The 22,769-nt window shown below is 39.0% G+C and overlaps 1 protein-coding gene across 1 annotated transcript in view; it reads right to left on the bottom strand.

The window, feature by feature from the left end:
• HGD (homogentisate 1,2-dioxygenase) overlaps positions 1-22,769 on the bottom strand; it is a 46,023-nt gene that overhangs the window by 8,443 nt on the left and 14,811 nt on the right. Inside the window, exons 4-10 of the mRNA XM_087888365.1 lie at positions 13,744-13,849; positions 12,411-12,470; positions 11,557-11,648; positions 10,436-10,470; positions 9,808-9,887; positions 8,377-8,476; positions 4,965-5,089 (exon numbers count right to left, since the gene is read on the bottom strand). Of these exons, the coding sequence (XP_087744491.1) occupies positions 4,965-5,089; positions 8,377-8,476; positions 9,808-9,887; positions 10,436-10,470; positions 11,557-11,648; positions 12,411-12,470; positions 13,744-13,849 (598 nt within the window). The remainder of the gene's footprint in view (positions 1-4,964; positions 5,090-8,376; positions 8,477-9,807; positions 9,888-10,435; positions 10,471-11,556; positions 11,649-12,410; positions 12,471-13,743; positions 13,850-22,769) is intronic.

Below are 22,769 nucleotides of genomic sequence, written 5' to 3'. Positions count from 1 at the left end.
ATGTTATCTGGGATGAGTTTGATCCTGTGACCCCTGAGGACGTGGACAGGATTCTGGGTAGACTGAACGTGACCACCTGTTTATTGGACCCGTGTCCCTCCTGGTTAGTGCTGGCTTCTCGGGAGGTGACACGAGGCTGGTTCCAGGGGATTATAAATGCTTCGTTGGGTGAGGGTGTCTTTCCTGCCGCCTTGAAAGAGGCGGTGGTGAGGCCTCTCCTCAAGAAGCCTTCCCTGGACCCGGCAATGTTGGTAAATTATCGTCCGGTCTCCAACCTTCGTTTTGTGGCGAAGGTTGTTGAGAGTGTGGTTGCGCAACAGCTCCCCCAGCACCTGGATGAAACGACGTATCTGGATCCGTTCCAGTCGGGCTTCAGGCCCGGGTACAGCACGGAAACGGCATTGGTCGCGTTGGTTGATGATCTCTGGAGGGCTCGGGACAGGGGGTGCTCCTCTGTCCTGGTCCTGTTAGATCTCTCAGCGGCTTTTGATACCATCGACCATGGTATCATGCTGCACCGGTTGGAAGAGTTGGGGGTGGGAGGCACTGTGTTGCGGTGGTTCTCCTCCTTTCTCTCTGACCGGTCGCAGTCTGTGTTGACAGGGGGACAGAGGTCGACCCCGAGGCCCCTCATATGTGGGGTGCCGCAAGGGTCGGTCCTCTCGCCTCTCCTGTTCAACATTTATGTGAAGCCGCTGGGCGAGATCATCCGTGGTTTCGGGGTGGAGTACCATCAGTACGCTGACGACACCCAGCTGTACATCTCCACCCCGGATCACCCCAACGATGCCCTTGAAGTGATGTCCCGGTGCCTGGAGGCCGTACGGATCTGGATGGGGAGGAACAGGCTCAGGCTCAACCCATCCAAGACCGAGTGGCTGTGGTTTCCGACGTCCCGATATAGGCAGTTGACGCCATCACTGACTATTGGGGGCGAATCATTGGCCCCCACGGAGAGGGCTCGCAACTTGGGCGTCCTCCTGGATTCACGGCTGTCTTTAGAAGAGCACTTGACGGCCGTGACCGGGAGGATTTTTCATCAGGTTCGCCTGATTCGCCAGTTGCGTCCCTTTCTGGATCGGGACTCGTTACGCACGGTCACTCATGCCCTCGTCACCTCCCGCCTGGACTATTGCAATGCTCTCTACATGGGGCTCCCCTTGAGGAGCACCCGGAGGCTCCAACTGGCGCAGAGTGCGGCCGCGCGGGTGGTAATGGGAGCGACGTGGCGCTCCCATGTGACACCTCTCCTGCGCGAGCTGCACTGGCTCCCGGTGGTCTTCCGGGTGCGCTTCAAGGTTTTGGTTACCACCTTTAAAGCGCTCCATGGCTTAGGACCTGGTTATTTACGGGACCGCCTACTACCACCAATAGCCTCCCACCGGCCAGTACGCTCTCATAGAGAGGGACTCCTCCGGGTGCCGTCAGCCAAACAATGTCGGCTGGCGACCCCTAGGGGGAGAGCCTTCTCTGTGGGGGCACCTACCGTCTGGAATGAGCTCCCCCCGGAGATACGGAGGATCCCGGATCTGCGCACCTTCCGCCGCGCTGTGAAGACCTTTTTATTCCAGCAGGCGGGCTTGGCCTAATCTCTTCCCTTTTAAATATGTAAATTTTAATCTGTTTTTAAATTATTGGGGTGTTTTAATCTGTCTGGGCCAAAATAATTTAATTTGATTTTATCTGGTTTTTAAATTTTTTATGTCTATGTTATTTTATTGTTTGGCTGTTCACCGCCCTGAGTCCTTCGGGAGTAGGGCGGTATACAAATCGAATAAATAAAATAAAAAATAAAATAAAGTAAGGTTACTAGAAATAGAACAATTTTCACCATTTTGGTTGATTCCTGAGAACTACAGAAGTATCCAACTCCAAAGCACAAATTCATAAAACAAGACAAAGAGACCTTCTTTGAGTAAGATGGGCTATTTAGAAAACAAAATATAAATAAATAGATAATTAACAGTTACCGTATTTTTCGGAGTATAAGACGCACCTTTTTCCCCCCTAAAAGGGGGTGAAAATTTAGATGCATCTTATACATTGAATGTAGCCCTGCCCACCCACTGGCCCCCATCCTTTGGCCTGTGCCTCGCAGCAGTTACCTCCTTGCAAGCAAACAGCAAGAAAAAACAGCTCCTTTCAGCTTCAGCATAGGCTAATTAGCACAAGTTGATTAGATTGGCCTCCCGACTCTCAGCTGATTTGCTCTCAGCTGTTTTGCGCAGGGCTCTGCTGCTTTCTTCAAAGAGTGCTGGAGCAGATTTTTTTCCCCCTTGTGCTAATCAAGGTATGATGAAAACGAAACTGAAAGTAAAGCAGGCTGTTTGCTGTTTGCTGCAAGGAAAAATTAGACAGAGGCAGAGAGAGATTTCTTTTTCTTCTTTTTCCTCACTAAAAAAGGTAGGTGCAAACAATGGGAAATTTAGGGAAAAAGAGGAGAGTTCAAGAGTTTAAAACATACACAAAAAAGGAGAAAGAAAAAGGCAAAAATAAAAATGGGGAGAAAAAGAAATGAAAGAGAAAGATGTTATACATATTTAGAATTGAAATATGAATAGTAGTAAGAAATAAATGGGAAATCATGATTGTAAAAATGAAATGAATAATAATTGGAATATTTGTCTTTGTATTTTTGAAATCTAGACAATGATAAGTTTTTATTTTTTTTAGAAATATGAATAAGTATAAACTGTAACAATTGAAATACCTTTAATGGTATATAGTGTTTAAAGTAAAAAGGATTAAGTTGTAGCTTGGATAACGGCTGGAACATTTTTAAATTTAATTAGGGAAATTGTAACGATTGAAATATTTTTAATTTTATATTGTGATGAAAGTAGAAATGATTAAGTTGTGATTTGGAGGATTATATGGGCAAAACTATTGGGTTATTGGGGGAGTTTAAGATGTGAAAATGAGTAACATAAGGGGAAAGCTCTATTTAACTAGGGAATTGTAATAATTGAGATACTATTGTTCAACTATTGTGTTGAAAGCAGAAATGGTTAAGTTGTGGTTTGGAGGAATATATGGGGGAAATTATTTGGTTTATTATTATTGGTAAATATAATTAATTGATTTGTAAGAAATTGGATTGCATGGAAATAATTGGAATATTCATGTTCATATTGATTAATATACAAAAAAGATAGTTATATAACTAATTGATTTTTTTTTTAAAATTTGATTTATATGCCGCCCTTCTCCGGAGACTCAGGGCGGCTTACAATGCATTAAGCAATAGCCTTCATACTTTGTATATTTATACAAAGTCAGCTTATTGCCCCCACAAACTGGGTCCTCAATTTACCTACCTTAGAAAGGATGGAAGCCTGAGTCAACCTTGAGCCTGGTGAGATTCGAACTTACAGTAATTGCAGACAGCTGGTGTTAATCACAATGCTATCAGTCTGCTGAGCCACCAGGCCCTTTTTATATTAAAATGTTGAATTTGTATTAAACAACTGTAATATTACATAATTAACCAATGTGAGGATGGATATAAAAATAGATGACAATGGGAAGGGGTATAATATAGAATAGAAGGGAAAAATTGAATTTGATAAGATTAGAGATGAGGATGAAGGGTAATATTGGTTTTTTAAAAAAATAGATGTGGCAATAAATATGGCAAAAAGGAAACATAGAAATTGTAAATTTAATTGAAATGACTAAACACTGTTTAAATTTGTGAACCGGCCAAATATTCTGTTCAAAGAAAATACATTGTATGTTTGTATGTGTGTTTGTCTAAAAAATAAAAAAAAACTTTTTAATAAAATAAACAAAACAAAAAAGGTAAGTGTGTCTTATACACCAGTGAGTCTTATACCCCGAAAAATACAGTAGTTAAATAATGAGTATGCTCAGCAGCCTTCAAATGTTGGGTATTTGCTGAAAAGAAAACAGAATATTGAGGGAAAGCAGAGCACCCTACTTGAAGATAATAATCAGAGCATTTGTGGTAAGAGATGGATGGACTTCAGTATTTTGTTGTAAAACTCATATCTTATTTCTGATTGACAAAAATAGAGTAATGATTAATGCAAAGATGCATACATACAGGAAGACATAAGTAATAAAAGTGTCAATCGAATTTAGAAGTAGGAAAAGATGATTTATTTCAATGTACATAGATGCCAATCTCACTTATGTGTCTGACTAGAATCATGGAGCTGGGACATGAAGCCAGGTGGTGAGGTACAGGGCAGCAATTCATATTAAAGCATCGTAGACATACATAGACAGATTTGAACACATTCAGCGAAAGGGACCCACCACGGGAATAACTGGTTGCACTGTCATACAGATAGACCTCAATTTGAGTCCAAAATTTCCATTGCTAAGCAAGAGAGTTTTTAAGTAAGTTTTACCCCATTCTATTACCTTTCTTGTCACAGTTGTTAAGTGAATCACTGAAATTGTTAAGTTAGTACTGGTAACATGGTTGTTAAATGAATTTGGCTTCCCCATTGACTTTTTTGTAAGAAGATTGCAAAAGGTGATCACATGAACCTAGGATAGTGCAACCATCGTCAATACATGTTCCTCTTCCATCATTGATGCTATTCCAGTTATACTGGCTCTTTCTGCAGTTAGTCACAGATTCTGCTTTAAACTTGACTGGCACCTCACCCGAATCCCCTGCTTTTACTATTAATTATGTTAAATGTTATAAAAGCAAGCACTTCAATTTCCCTGAATAAAATATACTGTGTGGGGTATAAAATATACTGTGTATTTTTCTATCAGTTAAAGCGGAAAATGTGTGGTTTTGATATTTTTTAGTTCCTCCATCCAAAAAATGAATTTCAGTGTTGAATTTCAGAAGTGTTCAGCTTTGTTTCAAGTTAAAAAGTGCTTTGAAAAAACATTCACTTGTTTGAAGAAAAGCCTAGTTGTGGGCCTCTCTAAACTAATTTTTAATGAAATTCTTAATTCTCTAAATTCTAACTTCCCACCTGTTTTGCCTCAAAGAGTTTCCCTTGATACTTGGTGATCACTGTGTAACCCTCAGCTGTTTGGGCATCTTCATACCAGGCAACCGGCACAAGGAAGTCTCGTGGATTAGCTAAACCATTGGCTCCTAAAAAAACATAAAGGCTTTGTAACCAATTGTATATTTGAAATTTGTGATCGGTCTAATCATTGTCACTGATAGTTTACCATTAGACACATTAAAAACACAACTTCAATTAAAGAATAAAATCATAAAAACTTGTCAACTGCAAGGTCTAAAATTCAAATAAAATTCATATAAAACAATATGAATTAAAATACAGTTAATAGCCAGTTGAAAATCCAGAAAAATAAGTCTTATTTTAATGTGAAGACCAGTTAAGCCATCCATAAATAGGGTGCTCCTACAGAAAAAGCTGTCCCCTATCAAGAGGGCTTCATTAGATGGTCTTAAATTCCAGTTAAAGGTTTTAGAAGAAAAGGAGGCCCTTCGGGTAATCTGGTCCTAGCCATATAGGGCTTTAAAGGTCAAAACCAGCATTATGGCTGTTCCCCCCCCTCGCTGTACTACTTACCTTCAAAAGGCTCCTTTTTCTGCGCAAAGCATGCGTTTGGTGTGCACTGGCATGCTTATGCGTGCAGCATGCGCACGTGCAGCGCGCATTTGGTGCACACCACACATGCGTCGGCAGCGAACCAGTGGCAACCTGTGGAGAATTTCTCCACTGAATAAAAGTCATCCAATAGCGCTCTCTCATGTCAAATGATTAGACAGCAAATGTCCCTATCTTCAAAAGTCTTAATAGTTCCCCATAAATTTTGAGAAATTGAATTGGCCATCACAAGGAAGAGTCGAATCTGTTATTTCAGTATTTTCATTAATTACTTGACTAAAATAGTAAAGGTAACGCATATCAAATTTGAGAATGACATATATGGATTGTTTTGTATCCTTGAAAACAGGAATACACTTCATAACTATGTACATAAAGATTGGGCTAAAAGTAACAGAATGAAAATTGTTGATTGTACACTGAAATCAATATGATATAACTGCAAAATATAAATGCAATTTTATGCTGCATCAATAGAAGTGTAATTTTCAATTCATAGAAGATGGCTAAGCTTTTCAGCACTGAGTGCCCAAAGCGTGCATGTATGCACGCATCCCCAAAATGCAATGCGCGTGTATCCCCGCACATGCATGTGCCCCCCGCATGTACATGCATCCCTGTGCATACACCCCATCTCCCACACATGCCTGCACATGCCTGCACATGTGCCCCACAGCATGCATGGCAGAGACCCAAAGTCCAGTTGGCTGGCAGGAGGCATGTGTGTATGCGCGGAGCTGAGCTGGGGTGACGGCTCATGTGCCCACAGAGAGGGCTGTGCATGCCATCTCTGGCATATGTGCCATAGGTTCGCCACCATGTGATCATGCTTTTTAACTAATATAAATAATGTGGAACAGCTGATCATCAGATATATCAGTTTGGATGAACTGGTAGGTTTTTTTTATTACCGGTTTGCCCAAACTGGTGCTAACCGGTAGCATTTCACCTCTGCTTTTATTCTATCACATACAGAAGTTCTATGGCAGAGATTCCACAGAGGGGATCCAAGTACATCCTTTCCAGTTAGTGAGTGTTGTGCTTCCCAATCCTTCTGATTGAGGAAATATATGCATTTTTAAAATATATTTGTGATTTCATATTTTTATACTTATGGAGATATGTGTGCATATGGAAGAGAAGTACAGGTAGTTTTCATTTAATAACTGTTGCTAAGAAGCTGTTGCTAAGCAATGTGACAGAAAAAGAAAATCATGCCAGTGATTGGCAAGATCACATGGTGGCGAACCTATGGCACGTGTGCCAGAGGTGGCATGCACAGCCCTCTCTGTGGGCATGCGAGCTGTCAGCTCAGCTCTGCGATTGCGTGCATGCCTCCTGCCAGCCAATGGTCTTTGGGTCTCTGCTGCACATGCTGTGGGGCACATGTGCGGGCATGCATGCATGTGTGGGGGACGGGTGCATGCACAGGGACACATGTCCATGCGGGAGCATGCATGCATGTGCGGGGATACACGCGCATTGCATTTTGGGGATGCGTGCATATATGCACGCTTTGGGCACTCAGTGACGAAAAGGTTAGCCATCACTGGACTATGCTAACTTGGATGGCAGTTCTTGTAGTTCTGGTTGTGGTCATTAAGCAAATTACACATGGTCATTAAGTGTGAAGTCACATGGCCACAACACTCTCCTTCCATTCTGCCATCAGCCATGGGAGGAAGGTAAAGTCATGGGACGAAGAAAACTGCGGTTGTGGGGGAAGAAACGGAGAGATCACGGGGCCTCTGAAGGAGGGGAAACACCCGGGGCAGAGGTAAGCAAGGCGATTTGGTGGGGCAGTGGCAGTGGGGAGGTGTTCCTCTAGAAAGGCAGGAACTGGTGCATCCCCCAACCCAAGGCAAAGGGCAAGCGGGTGGTATCCACCTGTAGGCCCCGGAGAAGGCCAGAGACAGGTACTGGCACCTTACCTTTGCAGGAAGCAGTGATGAGCATAGCGGGCAAGGTGTGGAGATCAGCTGGGTCGCATGGCAGGCCGTGGCAAAGGCAGGCAAGTGGGCGAGGCACGGAGTTCATCTGGGTCACAAGCAAGCAAGCGAAGGAGCCAGAGTGTAGCTGGGCATGAACATGACTCTAGCAGGTGGGCAAGGCGAGATAGGGCGGTGGACGGTGGGGCAGCCAGTGGTGGGATTTACCAGTTCGCCAAACTGTGCAGTAACAATCTGTACGCCTGAATCGGTCTGAACCGGCAGCAGCCCAACTCTGGTTTTGATTGTTTCAACCTCTTTATTTTATTGCCCTCTCTCTTAGAGATGTGGAAAATAATATAAAGTAAAAGTGTGGTTGGTTGCAATCAAGAGAAATCAATTGGAAGAAACTGGAAAATGAATTCTGAGAAATTGCAGCAATGTTGACACACTCAGGAGAAACCGAAAGAACTATAAATGTGCATATTTTCATTCAGTGCATAATATCATCATGTATATCTGTCTTCCCCAAAGGCTATTTAAATTGCTATTCTCAAAATTCCCAGCAAACAGCGAAAGTATTACAGTTATGTTATAGCTAGTACTGGTAGTTGTTTTCTCAATGCCTTTATTAGCGCTATGAAGGACAGAGATACTCATCCATTTCTTTGAACTAGGTTTAATACCCTCCATACCTTGGGGCAGAACTTTACACTTTTTGTTTTTGCTGTCATGAATCATTTGTCATGTGCCTTATAGGTAAAAACATAAATGCATGTTAGGAGTGTTAAATAAATATATATTATTACACAGTCCTAATAAAAAATGATATAATTATTTTTGGAAGCAGAAATAGTATTAAATATATTTACCAATAGGTCCTAGATCAGGTAACTCAAAATGTACACCATATATTTCTAGGATATAGCCTCGAGTTTCTCCAAATATTTCCACATTAAAACGCATTCCTTTCTAAGGTGGAGACAAAATACGAATGTAAATATCAGGACTAATTATTATTGTTCCAAATAAAAATACACTATCAGAGAATATATCAAATTCTAACTTATCTCCATTAAGTTCTTCCTGAAAATATTGCAGTTTGCATTGCATTAAAGTACCAAAAAAGTTCTATTAAAGGTAGCCTTGAGATAAAGCTATATTTGTTTATCAGGTGGTGGAGGTAACTTTACAAAAGCATCTGAATTTCTGTTACAAAAACTTGTAGCTATTTATTTATTTTCTTTCTATGTTATCATTCCTGGAGGTTGTCATAGAATAGTAACTCCCAAACCCCAAGAGCATAGATATAATCATGACAAATGACAAAATCAAGAAAGATACAAACATCACTTATCCTATCCTCCAGGGCAATTTTCCTAAAATCCCAGAGGAATTAAGAGTACCTACCATCTCTCTGCCAGGAGGGAGTTCCAAAGTGAAGTGGTATCAACTGAAAATGACTTTCCTTTTTGGAAGCCTTCCAATTTCATAACTCACATTTCTTTTATTTTTCTCCTAATAGAATTGTTTTGAGATGATAACTACTGAACACTTACCCTGAGTGCTCGCTCCTGAAACTTTTGCAGTTCCACTGTCTATACAAAAAATATTTATCTTAATTTGACAAATATGCTAATTTTTGAGCTGACCTTGAATAACTGTAAGCCACCTGAAGTAGGAACAAAGACTGCAATATGAAGAAGTTCCCCTCAAAGCAGGCAGACATTTTGCCCAAACTTAGATTCAACTGTAGGATATGTTATGAGAAAGCAATAAGATATTCGAGCCTATGTTATGCTTAGAGTGGTGGTAAAAGAAGCAAAGTCTTGACAGATACATGGAATTTATTTTTCTTCCTAGCATTTTCCCACAAATACAGGGTCCAGTTTTTTTGGATCAACCTGAGCCCTATGTCATGGACTGAGAGAGAGTGCTGGCCCAAAATTATCCAGGAGATTTATATGCCTAGGGCTATAGAACATCTCCTGATTTGTGTGTGTGTGTGTGTGTGTGTGTGTGTGTGTGTGTGTGTGTGTGTGTGTGTGTGAGAGAGAGAGAGAGAGAGAGAGAGAGAGAGAGAATATATGGGATATTTCTAAAATGATGCAGTATTAGTCTTGCACGTAAACAATCAGAAGGAACTATATACTTAAATTTTTAAAAAGTTACACATGGGTATACAATTACATCTTTTTAGAAAAAGCATAACAAACATGGATACACATCAGTGTTCATCTGTCCATTTCACTCAGGAGTTGTGAGGTAAAGAGTGAAGAATAGCCTATGGCTCTAGTGCTTACCTGAATGACACAGATCTCATTCGGTTCCACTAATAGCTTGCCAAACTCTGTAGTGATGAGCAGTTTGCCTTGCTGTGGTACTGGATAAAGAAAAAGCAAGCACAGAATTATATTTGTTTACCCCAGATAATATTGTGATACAAAAAAAGTCACTATAGTAAGTAGCATTAAAATGGGAGAAAAGCTGGACTTGGAATATCAAGAACTTTTATCTGATGCCTATAGAATTTTTCTATCCCAAACTGTTTAAAATAATACTTGATATTTGGGTTTCCTTTTTTCAAGTCAGACTGATTTTCCCTTTTTTATCTCTGGTTGCTTGGTTGCTAATAAACTTTCTATGAAATTGCTATGAAATAGGATGATTTTCTAAGCTCCTGATAAACTTTCCAGTTTGGATGTCAGAGGATATCCTTTCATGAATTATAATATGGAAAAAATATTGGAAGAATATACAGTATTTAAAGGATCTTGTTCTAGGAAACCTGTCTTTGCAAAACTTTATTTTATTTGATCATCTGACTGTGCAATTAAGATTCTTCATATTCTTTCATTAGCCCAATTAACATTCCAGTTTGTAAAAGAAACAAAGATATACAAACTTTCAGAGTAATAGTTCGCAACTCACCAATCAGAAAGTCTCCATCGGAATTACAAAAACATCTATATTGAAAAAAAAACAAGTGATTACACAATTTGGGGGAATATATTATGAACTCTAGATTCTAAAGTCATAATCTGAAAAAAGTTCCAATCCTTGTCCGGAGAGGAACACGCCAGCTCTTCATTCCACTCTAGTCATTGACAGAACTGTTTTCAGTCTGCCATTTCTTCCCTGGAAGGTCGATGAAACTTAATTTTCAAGCAAATTCTTACAAAAATTCCATGCTAATGTGTGCCTTTCATTTTTCTGCTACATGTTGTTTGGGGTTCATATATAGCTGCCAATCCTAGATTTCTGAATTACTTTTTACCGCATATCAGTAACTTCCCATCTAAAGTTAAAAAGGTCTCATATAACCTTTAAGAAGGTTAAAAGGAAGAACTGTTTCTATTAAACAGACAACAAGGTTTGGTAAATTGGGAATCCCCCCCCCCCGTGTTAACCCTATTAACCCTCCTTAGCAGACTACTCATCAATTTCCTGGTTCTATTGCTAGAGAATATGCTTTTCTTCTTACAAAGTGAAATTCCAATATTTCCAGCAAGGTCAATTGCTTGTTGTAGTGATGCATAGATTTCTAAAAATTCTCTTGTCAAATAGATTGCTATATCTTGTTTCAGACCTATTGAGAGAAGAATATTCTTGTACAGTTCCCTCTGCCTATTGTCACTTTTACTTTTTTGTTATATTTACTTGAAAAGAAGGTGATTTTCTGAAATAACCAGCCCAAATCTGAAATCAGTAAAATGTTCTGTTTAACTTTTTTTTCGGGGTGGGGGAGAGGTGTATGAGGCTAAATTTAAATTTAGGGTCTTCTTCTAAGTAGACAAGGCTTGAATCAAGGTTCATCAAAGTTGTAATTAAATTTGCAATATTTGATAAAGAAACATAGCTGGAACCCATCTGCCCCATTTTGTGACATAAACCTTTTAATTGTGCATAATATATAGATGAGGAAAGAAAGGAAAAGTTCCTTAATAGTAGTCAAATCTCAATGAATAGTCAGGGCATCTGGGCTATCTCCATATATCCACACTTTTAGAAGTTTAGATAGAACCCATGAGATACTCTGACTCCATACAGACCTGTTAATCATGGAGTCGTTACAGATGAAGATGTGAATTGCCAGCCCATTCCCTGACTTTGGCTCACCAACACCGCACAAAGTATATAGTCCCTATGAAAAAATTAATTATAAGAAAACACAGGTATAATCATTAGAATCCCTTTGATTTCCTTTGGTTACCATCATAATGCATGGCAGAACTAGAAATTCAGAACTTAATACAGTTTAATGAGCTGTCTGTTGGGGAGAAGTTTAACTATGGGGCACTGATGTTTGAGCAATTCTGCTTTCCTAAAACTACAGGATATGGATATTTCTGGATTTAAGAGTCAAGGTTTTAGCTTGCTGTTTCAGAAGAATTGAGAAATTCTTTAACCCAAGGTTTAATTGCCATGAGCTTCCTGGGTTATAGTTTACATAGACGTCTATTGGAAGACTTTGACCTGACCTTGTAAAAAGTTGAACAGCAAAAATGAATTGGCAAAATGTTCGTAATTTGAAAAGGCACAGGGTGAAATTGATGTGGAGAATATTACCAAAGTTAATTATCAAGGAGAGTTTTAAATATTGAAACATCAATTTATTTAGTACTTTTTGTATAGGTATATTCAAAAGAGTTATCTGCCATTGTAGTAGGAATTGGAAGTCTGTAAAATTACTGTCATTTTACAGTAATTAGCAAGTGGTCGCTAAACAAAACAGTTATAAAATGAAGACTACAAATAGGTTAATGTGTATGCATGCAAGAATTAAGATTGGAGGTAGGTCTACCATGACCTCAAGTACCTTCTCTTCAAGCTGAAAACTCCATTCTTACTCATTTCAGAAAGATCAAGTGAAAAATGCTTTTAACGCTTCTATATGGTTACTTACAGTTACAAAGTCCAGCTTTTTTTGAAAGATTGTAGGGATCTCAAATGGCTTCCATCTCAACTGAAAGACAAACATCATTCTAAAATAATTGATGCCAGCTGAGTTATTTTATACTACAATAAACATATTTCTTATATAAAATGTCCAGGTTTGGTCATCATAGTACAAGAAAGTTGCTGAGGAACTGGAAAGAGTGCAGAGAAAAGCAACAAAGATGGCAAGAAGTTTGGAAGCTAAATCCTATGAAGAACTGTGTGTTTTGCCTAAAGTAGATAAAACTAAGGAGGGACATGATAGCAGTTTTCTGATAACTGATGTTACAGGGAAGAGAGATTTAGTCTCCATACAGCCTGGAGAAGGGCAAGAATTAGTAGGTGAATGCTTTGCAGAGCAAGATAATTTCCTGAGCATAAAAGCTATGAAGTAATAGAACAGACTGTCCCCTAGAATCATGAATGTTCCATCACTGTTGGTTGTTTTTTTAAAAAAAAAATTTTTTGTCTGAGATGGTTTGAGAATTTCTTCCCCGTGCAGAGGGTAATATTTGAAGACTTCCGAGATTGCTTTGAACCCTATTGTTCTATATTACGGTAATCTGCTTGATATCTCACTTCTAGTTTTTAGGATGAGGAACCACTAATGCTCACTCTTTGAGTAGGAGTTTTGAAACAGCTGTAACCAGGAGATTTAATTTTCAGCCATTACCTTAATAAGATTATCAGATTTATTATTAATTTATTGGCCACCCAACTTCAGTGGACTTTGGCAAATTAATAATGGTATCTTGACAAGTACTTTCTTGAAATCAAAATACATCTGCTAAGAAATTTAGAAGATCAAAGCAAGAGATAAATTTAAACTCTTAGGATTTGTTCTAATTAATTCATGCTGATTTATTGGCAAACTGTTTATTGATTGAGTTCTCTTCCCAAAAACTTTCCCAGATATTTATGTTTGACCGCTTGATAAGCAATTCCTCAGTCCATTTGTTCTGCACACTTTAATACAGGGATAATGTTTGATGAGATTCTTTCAAAGCAGGTCACAGAAGTGAAAGGATTTGTTTTGGGAGATTTTAGTTTATCCAGTATATGGGAAAACACTTAAATAAAAACTTGTAAAAAACTGAACCAGAGGTGGTTCTTAAAGCACAAGTGATTCCAAAGTGAACTAGATAAGGAAAATGGCACTCAAGTGGAAAATGGCACTCAGAAAAATATGAGAACAGCAGCCAAGCTGGCTCTGGCTAAGCCTGTTGGGAATTATGAAAGTGAACAACAACAATAACATTCTGAAGCCAATATACAGAAGATTCCTAGCTAGAAATGATTACCTGGTTGGGTTCAGGTTCAGTTTCATTCCAGTTGTGTGTCAGATAACCCTGATCAATAGACTGGAAGGGCTTATGGCAAGCAGAAGGCAGAATTCTATATAGCCAGCTAGGGAGAAAATAAATGCAAGAAAAGAGGAAAATGTGATTATCCAAGGAATGGTAATATTCAGTACTTTGTTGATCTCTGAAATAAGCTACAACTCTCTCTATAAAATCTAGAAAATGCATCTTCCAAGTAATTATATTAGAGCAATAGGGGAGGGAAAACCCCTTAAACATATAAATCTGTCTTCCACTGTGGAGTCACCCTTGGTCCCTTAGCTCTCTCTTGTCTCCTGTGCTTTACACTGAACTCTGGGAACTCAGCAGCATGGTATCCCCAAGAGGCAGGGCAGGGGCAATCCATATCCAGTACCCTTGAAACGGGGGCTAGTTAATGTACAATAATGGCCAAATGAACAATTGTTTATGGTCTTGATTTGAAGGGTAAAAGGAAAGTCCTAGGAAATTGGATTTAAAGAGAGTTTCCCTTTCATTGGTAGGAATTCAAGATTGGTGAAAATACTCAGACAGTGCACAATTGAGAAGTACAGATAGTTCTGGTTTCTAGAGATTGTGCCTCCCTGCTTTAAGAGCTATGCCAGGGGTGTCAAAGTCGCGGCCTGAGGGCCAAATGTGTCATGTGCTGGCCACACCCACCTCCATTTTAGCGAAGGGGAAAAAAGTTGAGATACATCATGTGATGACAACATGTTGCGAGTTTGACACCTGTGATCTATGCCATCAATCTAAATCTCACTTGGAAATTTAATGGAAGTAAAAGAATCTAATACATGAATATAATCCATGTACATTTAATAAGAATTATGTTGTCTAGAGATGGCAACCAGTGCCTTGAATGATACTCAGAAATAGCAATGGTGCAACATGGAGACTGACAATAAGCATACTGTCATTGTCACAGTTGCATTTTGGACCAGCTGAAGTTTCTTAGTGATTTTCAAAGGCTGCTTTATATTGGTGTAATGTAAACCAGATGTTCAAGTCTCTTATTACTTTTTCTATAACACTCCTAAATCATGAATGGCTTTAAGACTGCTGTAATCAGTTCTTTCATAATTGTTCAGTCTCCCTCCCCAATACTGGACTGTGTGCATGTCCTGCTAGTTGAACATTTATGTGTAGGGAAGAAATGGATGAACTGCAGCACAGTCATCTTTTCCAGAAAGACAGCTTTACTGATTTTGTCAAAAAGTGTTACTAAGGCAATTTTGAGCTTGCAATTTTTTTTAAAACAAACTTTATTAAACATAAAAAGATAAAATATCAAATCAAGTACATACAAAATACATTTATATTCACCCCATAAAATAGAAAAATACAAAACGAAACAAACTAGATATATATATATCTATATATAGAAAGTGACTTATTACATCATTTATCTTATTGACGGTGCTTGTTGTTAATTTTATTTTCTTGTTTTCTTATGGCAGCGGTTCTCAACCTGGGGGTCGCGACCCCTTTGGGGTCGAACGGCCATTTCACAGGGGTTGCCAAAGCCCTCTCTCGCCCCCCCCATGCCTTCACTCACCCTTACCCTCTGCCGGATCGCTGTTCACTTACCCCGCCCACTCCCAATCTATTGCTGCCTCCTGAGTCCCAGCTGATGGCTAGAGGGAAAAAAACTTTAAATTCTTGCCGCAGGGCTTCAAAGGGCCGCCTTACAGCTGATCAGTGTTAAAAGAAAACAAATGAATAGACCGGTGCCTGCAAAAATAGAAAAAACAGCCCCTTTCAACTTCAGCATAGGTTAATTACCATAAGTTGATTTGATCAGCCTCCGGACTCTCAGTTGATTTGCTCTCAGCTGTTTTGCGCAGGGGTCTGTTCTCTGTTGCTAGCTGCAATGAGAGCTGGAGCAGATTTTTTTTCCCCCTAGCTATGCTGAAAAAGCGAAACTGAAAGTAAAGCAGGGTCTTTGCTGCAACGTGACAAAATGAGGCAGAGAGAGAGATTTCTTTTTCTTTTTCCTCACCAAAAAAGATGGTGCAAAACTGCAAACAATGGGAAATTTAGGGCAAAAGAGGAGGTTCAAGATTTTAAAACACAAAAGAAAAAAAGCTCTATTTAACTAGGGAATTGTAATAATTGAAATACTATTAATTGTATATTGTATTGAAAGCAGAAATGGTTAAGTTGTGGTTTGGAGGAATATATGGGGGAAATTATTTGGTTTATTATTATTGGTAAATATAATTAACTGATTTGTAAGAAATTGGATTGCATGGAAATAATTGGAATATTCATGTTCATATTGATTAATATACAAAAAATATAGTTATATAACTAATTGATTTATATTAAAATGTTGAATTTGTATTAAACAACTGTATTACATAATTACATAATTAACCAATGTGAGGATGGATATAAAAATAGATGACAATGTGGAGGGGTATAATATAGAATAGAAGGGAAAAATTGAATTTGATTAAGATAAGAGATGAGGATGAAGGGTAATATTGGTTTTTTAAAAAAATAGATGAGGAATAAATATGGCAAAAAGGAAATATAGAAATTGTAAATTTAATTGAAATGACTAAACACTGTTTAAATTTGTGAACTGGCCAAATACGCTGTTCAAAGAAAATACATTGTATGTTTGTATGTGTGTTTCTAATTATTGCTATTTATTCATATTTGTTCTCTTTTATTCTTTAAAGTTTAACAATTCATTCTTTATCTTAATATCTTTATATTTGTTTGGGGTTGGTTTTCTTCCCTTTCATCTTTTTTATTGTACAGCAATCTTTCTCCTCAAACCTACCACCTCTCTCTTTTCTTTCCTTCTTACTTTCTCTTCCCCCCTCTTCTTCTCCTCCCTACTTCCTCTTCCTTTCTCCTTCTCCTCCTCTCTTCCTCCCTCTCTTACCCTCACTCCTACTCTAATTTCCCTTCCCTTCCTTCATCCCACTCTATTGCTGTATCCTTTTATGCATATGTACTACTCAGACTACTACTCTGAAAAAGTTATTTTTGACTGGTCCTCGCACTTTTGACCAGTCCTCGAATTTACGACTGTCCTCACATTTTACGTTTTTTGCCCTATCTTATCACCATGGTGAAGAGAAGCAGTTGTGAAATGAGTGACATGGCTGTTAAGAATGCTGCACGGGCATAAATGTGAGGATGGTCATAAGTGTGAGGACCAGTCAAAAGTGCGAGGACCTGTCAGAAATGATTTTTTTCAGCCCTCTGAGTAGTCCCTATACACATAGCCACGCCCACCCAGTCACATGACCTCCAAGCCACGCCCACAAAATAAGCCACGCCCATAGAACCAGTAGTAAAAAAATTTAGAACCCACCCCTGGTTGGGGGTCACCACAACATGAGGAACTGTATTAAAGGGTCGCGGCATTAGAAAGGTTGAGAACCACTGTCTTATGGAATTTTACATTTACTCTCCTTTCTTTTGATTTGTCCAGTCGTACATCTACTCCACATGGAAGAATGTGCCCTGTGCTTGTTTACATTTCCAACAAGTTGGATTTAAGTTCTGATACATCTTCGCTAACCTCGATGGGGCCAGATACCATCTATACCACATTTTATATTGATTCTCTCTATAAACTACTGATTTTGTCATGATATAATTAGTTTCCCATGCATTTTCCCAGTCTTCTAATTGTATGTTATGTCCAATGTTTCTTGCCCATGCTATCATTTGTCCTTTTATTAATTCCAATAAGTATTTGTAAATTTTTGATATTAATTTTTCTTCCTTGGCTTCTAACAATTTATCTAATCGGTTCAGTTTTAGTTCAATTTCTCCTTCCTCTTGATCCTTTTTATATCTTTTTTTTATCAGTAAATAGGGCCACCAGTCTATCAATATTCCTTGTTCTCTAAGTTCTTCTTGTGTTTTTAATACTCCCTGGGAATCCAATATTTCCTTATATCTTATCATTTTTTGTAGTGCCAATGTGTTGGGGTGTATTTGCGCCTCCATTGTGGATAACCATTCGGGAACTTTTATATAATGTTTGTTTTTAATTTCTCGCTATGTACAGATTAGTGAATCTCTTAATATATGATTACTGAAGTTTTTATATGTTTTGTTTCCGGTGTTCCATAAGAAGGCGTGCCATCCCATCATCAAATCATGTCCTTCTAGTTTTAATATTTATTGATTGATTGATTTGATTTGATTTCTATACCGCCCTACTCCCGAAGGACTCAGGGCAGTGCACAGCCAAACAATAAAATACATACATACAAAATTTAAAAGTGGAATTAAAATCAAATTAAATAGTTTTGGCCCAGACAAATTAAAACCCCAATCAATTTAAAACCAATTTTAAAATTTGAATATATAAAATACTAAAAAATATTTAAAAATTAAAAATCTTTTATAAAAGAGGGAGAAAATTAGGCCAGGCCCGCCTGGTGAAATAAAAAGGTCTTTAAGGCGCGGCGGAAGGTGCGCAAATCCGGGATCCTCCGTATCTCTGGGGGGAGCTCGTTCCAGATAGTAGGTGCCCCCACAGAGAAGGCTCTCCCCCTGGGGGCCCCCAGTCGGCATTGTTTGGCCGACGGCACCCGGAGGAGCCCCTCTCTGTGGGAGCATACCGGCCAGTGGGAGGCTATTGGTGGTAGTAGGCGGTCCCGCAAGTACCCAGGTCCTGAGCCATGGAGCGCTTTAAAGGTGGCAACCAAAACCTTGAAGCGCACCCGGAATACCACCGGGAGCCAGTGCAGCTCGCACAGGAGGGGTGTTATATGGGAACGCCATGTCGCTCCCATTACCACCCGCACGGCCGCACTCTGCGCCAGTTGGAGCCTCCGGGTGCTCCTCAAGGGGAGCCCCATGTAGAGAGTGTTACAATTGTCCAGACGGGAGGTGACGAGGGCATGAGTGACTGTGCGTAACGAGTCCCGATCCAGAAAGGGCCGCAACTGGCGGATCAGGCGAACCTGATGAAAAATCCTCCCGGTCACGGCTGTCAAGTGCTCTTCTAAAGACAGCCGTGAATCCAGGAGGATGCCCAAGTTGCGCGCCCTCTCCGTGGGGGCCAATGATTCGCCCCCAATAGTCAGTGATGGCACCAACTGACTATATCGGGACGTCGGAAACCACAGCCACTCGGTCTTGGATGGGTTGAGCCTGAGCCTATTCCTCCACATCCAGATCCGCACGGCCTCCAGGCACCGGGACATCACTTCAAGGGCATCGTTGGGGTGGTCTAATAGTCTTTGATTTTCCAAATTCACCCATTCCCTAATCCATGTTAGACTTGTTGCTTTGTAGTATGTTTCCCATGCTGGTAAACCGAATCCACCTCTAGTTCTATCGTGCTGCAATATACTTAATTTGATTCTTGGTTTTTTCCCTTCCCACACAAATTTTGTGGTTATTCTATTCAAATTATTGAAGAATTTTTAAACTAATTTTACTGGAATTGTTTGAAATAAATAAAGGAGTCTCAGCAATATGTTCATTTTTATCGCTGCAATCCTCCCTAATAGAGATAATTTCAATTTTCCCCATTTTTCTAAATCTTCATTTATTTTTTGAACCAATATTCCATAATTGTTTTCCTTTATAGTTGCATTTCTGGCTGTCAAATTTATATCTAAATATTTCACCTTTTTTACCACCTGTAATCCTAATTGATTAACTAATTCTTCTATTTGTTTTGCTGTTATATTTTTCATTAACATTTTAGTCTTATCTTTGTTAATTTTTAAACCCGCCACTTTTCCAAATTCTTCTATCTCTTTTATTAAAATTGGTCCTGTTTTTAACGGTTCTTCTATGAAGAATACAAGGTTGTCAGCAAATGCTTGGACCTTGTATTCCTCTCGTTTTACATTTAGTCCTTTTATTCCTTTATTTGACCTAATTCTTATAAATAAATTTTCCAATGTTAAAATAAACAAAAAAGGTGAGAGTGGACATCCCTGCCGTACTTCTTTATTTATTTCAAAGAATTTAGTAGAGTCTCCATTTACTAATATACTTGCTTTTTGTTTTCTATTTACAGTATAGAGGCTATAATTTTTTAAATCTCTCCCCAAATTTCATGTTTTTAATTTGCTGAATCATAAATTGCCAATTCACCTGTGCTACCTCCCTCTCTGGATATACCTCATAATATTCTAATATGTTGATTACTGTTCTTATATTGTTTTTTATCTGTCTCATTGGTAAAAAGCCGTTTTGATCTGGGTGTATTCTATAATTCAATAATTTTTTCATTCTGTTTGCCATTATATTCATGAAGATTTTATAATCAGTGTTTAATAGAGAGATCGATCTATAATTTTTTATTTGTGTTGTATCTGCTCCTTCCTTCGGTATCAGCAAGATGTATGCCTCTCTCCATGAGTCTGGTAGCTTTGCCTCTGTCAATGCTTCATTATATGTTTCTAATAGAATCCAATTCAGTGTCTCTCTTAATCCTTTATAAAATTCAGTTGGTAGACCATCTGTCCCTGGGGTTTTATTATTTTTTTGCTTCCTAATCGCTTCCTTTAGCTCTTCTATGGTTATATCCCTATTTAGTATTTCTTTTTCTTCCTCTGACAATGCTAACATTCCCTCCCCACTCAGATATTGATTTATTTCTTCTGTTGTCACTTTGTCTTTCTCGTAAAGTTCTTGAAAGAATTGCGTTGCTATCTTCTTTTTCTTTTCTAAGCTCTGTTGCATTTTACCCTTGCAATTTTTTAAAGAAGCCTTTCCACTGCCCCTTGCTGGTTGCAGAGAGTGGCAACATTTTGGTGCCTAGAGCTGCGGATGACCAGAGCTGGTCACCTGTATGGTACATACCAGTACTTGATACTACTTCAGTGGTGGGTTGCTCCTGGTTCTCACCGGTTCACAAGAATCGGTAGTAAAATTTTTTAGTAGTTCGGAGAACTGGTAATAACATTTGCTGGCCACACACCCGAACCGGTCCCCAGTCCGGTCGCTGCTTGCTTACCCTGCCCACCTCATCAGAGGCTATTTTTTTAACTTTTAAAAGCATTTTTTTACAACCTCTTTGGCTGAAAAAATGCTTTTAAAAGTTAAAAAAAAAGCCTCTGATGATCGCGCAGCTCAGCTGGGATCTTCAGAAGCTTCTGAAAACATTTTTTCTGCAACCTCTTGAGCTGAGGAGGTTGTAGGAAAAAAAAACCCTTTAAAAGCCTCTGCGATCCCAGCAGATTTGCCTGATCATCAGAAGCTTCTAAACACATGTTTTCCTGCAATCTCTTCAGCCGAGGAGGTTGTAGGGAAAAAAATCCATTTAAAAGCCTCTGGCAATCCCAGATGACTTGCCTGATCGTCAGAGGCTTCTAAAAGCATTTTTTCTGCAACCTCTTAAGGTTTTAGAAATAATGCTTTTAAAAGTAAAAAAAAAAAGTTGGCAACACCCACCGTCACATTACCCCCCAAGCCACGCCCATAAAATAAGCCACACCCACATAACCGGTAGTAAAAATTTTTAGAACTTACCCCTGTACTATTCCCTGCCAGAAAAAGATAATATTGCAACATTAAAATGTTGTTCCAAAAAGCTTTGTCAGGGTTCCAACCAGTGCCCTAACGCAATTAAGAGTCTCAAGCCATCTGGCAATAAAAATCCAGTCTTTTATTAGGAGCACCATGTCAGCATTACCTAGGTGAAGCCAACTCTGACTTCACCCCTTCATGCCTTGCCTTTGACTCTGTTTCCCCCTCCCCCCAAAGTGTGTCACCCGGTCACATTCCCCAATGAGGTAATTTCGAGGGTTGTAGAAGTCATTCCCTCCAGGCATTGCTGGTATCCTCAGAGATGGCCTTGACTTGTTCAGCCAGAATGCATCTTGTTATGACTGAGGAGTAAATTCCTTGGTGCAGCTGCGAGGCATGATTTTCCATCCCACTGCCTATGGCAACTCGGGAGCAGGTCAGGGAAGCTTCACAAGTTGACAGGCTTTTTATTATTAGGGATACATAGCAACAATTTAAATTTGAAACATTTTGAGGGTCAAGTGCCTCATTTTGTCATTCTGAAAATCTGTTTGAAACATCCTCCCTTCCAATTCAAAATTAAACATCCCTTACAGAAAAGTTGGAACAATTTATTTCAAATTTAAAATGGAGTATTTTGAGCTAAAAATATTTCAAATTTGAAAAGTTTGGGATTTTGTTTTGAATGATACTTCATAATTTATTACTTTTAATAAATAATATATCTCATCTTTGCATGGGTAAATAAAGAATACTACCAGACACCATTTTGGAGAATTGGGTTTTCCTGGGTGGGAGTCAGAATTTAATATAAAAGAAGCACAAAGTTAATGCCAGACTCTAAATCCAGGTATCTAGAGGTACACAAGAATTCAGTGTAATTGTTGAGATTGATTTTGATCTAAAGAATTTGATCTAAAGATGTGGTAAGCTTCTTTGACTTTTCTTTTTTTCACATTTTTTACACTCATAGAAAAATCTTTTTTGGGGGGACAAAGCAAGAGCCATTAAAGTTAGCCTAGAACACAGATGAACACACATCAGTTGTGTCAACTGATTGCATCATTCATTGTCATACAAATAAGTTATCATCTTTCAACAGGAAATATGTACACACCAACTTTTTCCCATTTAGTGGGAATTCATAGAAGGGAAAAGGCACACAGTGCTATTCTCAGATATAAAGGTTCAGTTTTTGTGTCATGTTGAGAAAAAAGGACGTATAAGAAAACCCTTTGCCTCAGCCCACACATCCTTCTTTTGTACTAAAGTCTGATTTAACAGACTTTTGCTCTTCTCCCTTCAACTGTACGCTATGGAAAATGTGTTTGTTCTGTTTAGTTGCAGCATCTGTCTGTTTCTGCTCTTTGCTTACTTCGTTCTCACAAGTGAAACTATCATTGCATGGTGTGATAAGTAGTTTTGTTTTTTATCCAGCTTATTTTGGATGTTGATTTGGCATGAGAGGGAGTGACTGGCTCAAGGCCATCCCATTAGCTTCTATGCCTAACAAAAGACCAGAC

The sequence above is a fragment of the Pantherophis guttatus genome, chromosome 2, assembly GCF_059756535.1.
Source record: "Pantherophis guttatus breed Tessera chromosome 2, ASM5975653v1, whole genome shotgun sequence".
NCBI classification, from domain to species: Eukaryota; Metazoa; Chordata; class Lepidosauria; order Squamata; family Colubridae; genus Pantherophis; species Pantherophis guttatus.
Note: the sequence above shows the minus strand (reverse complement) of the source record. Positions and strands in the feature narration are given on the sequence as shown.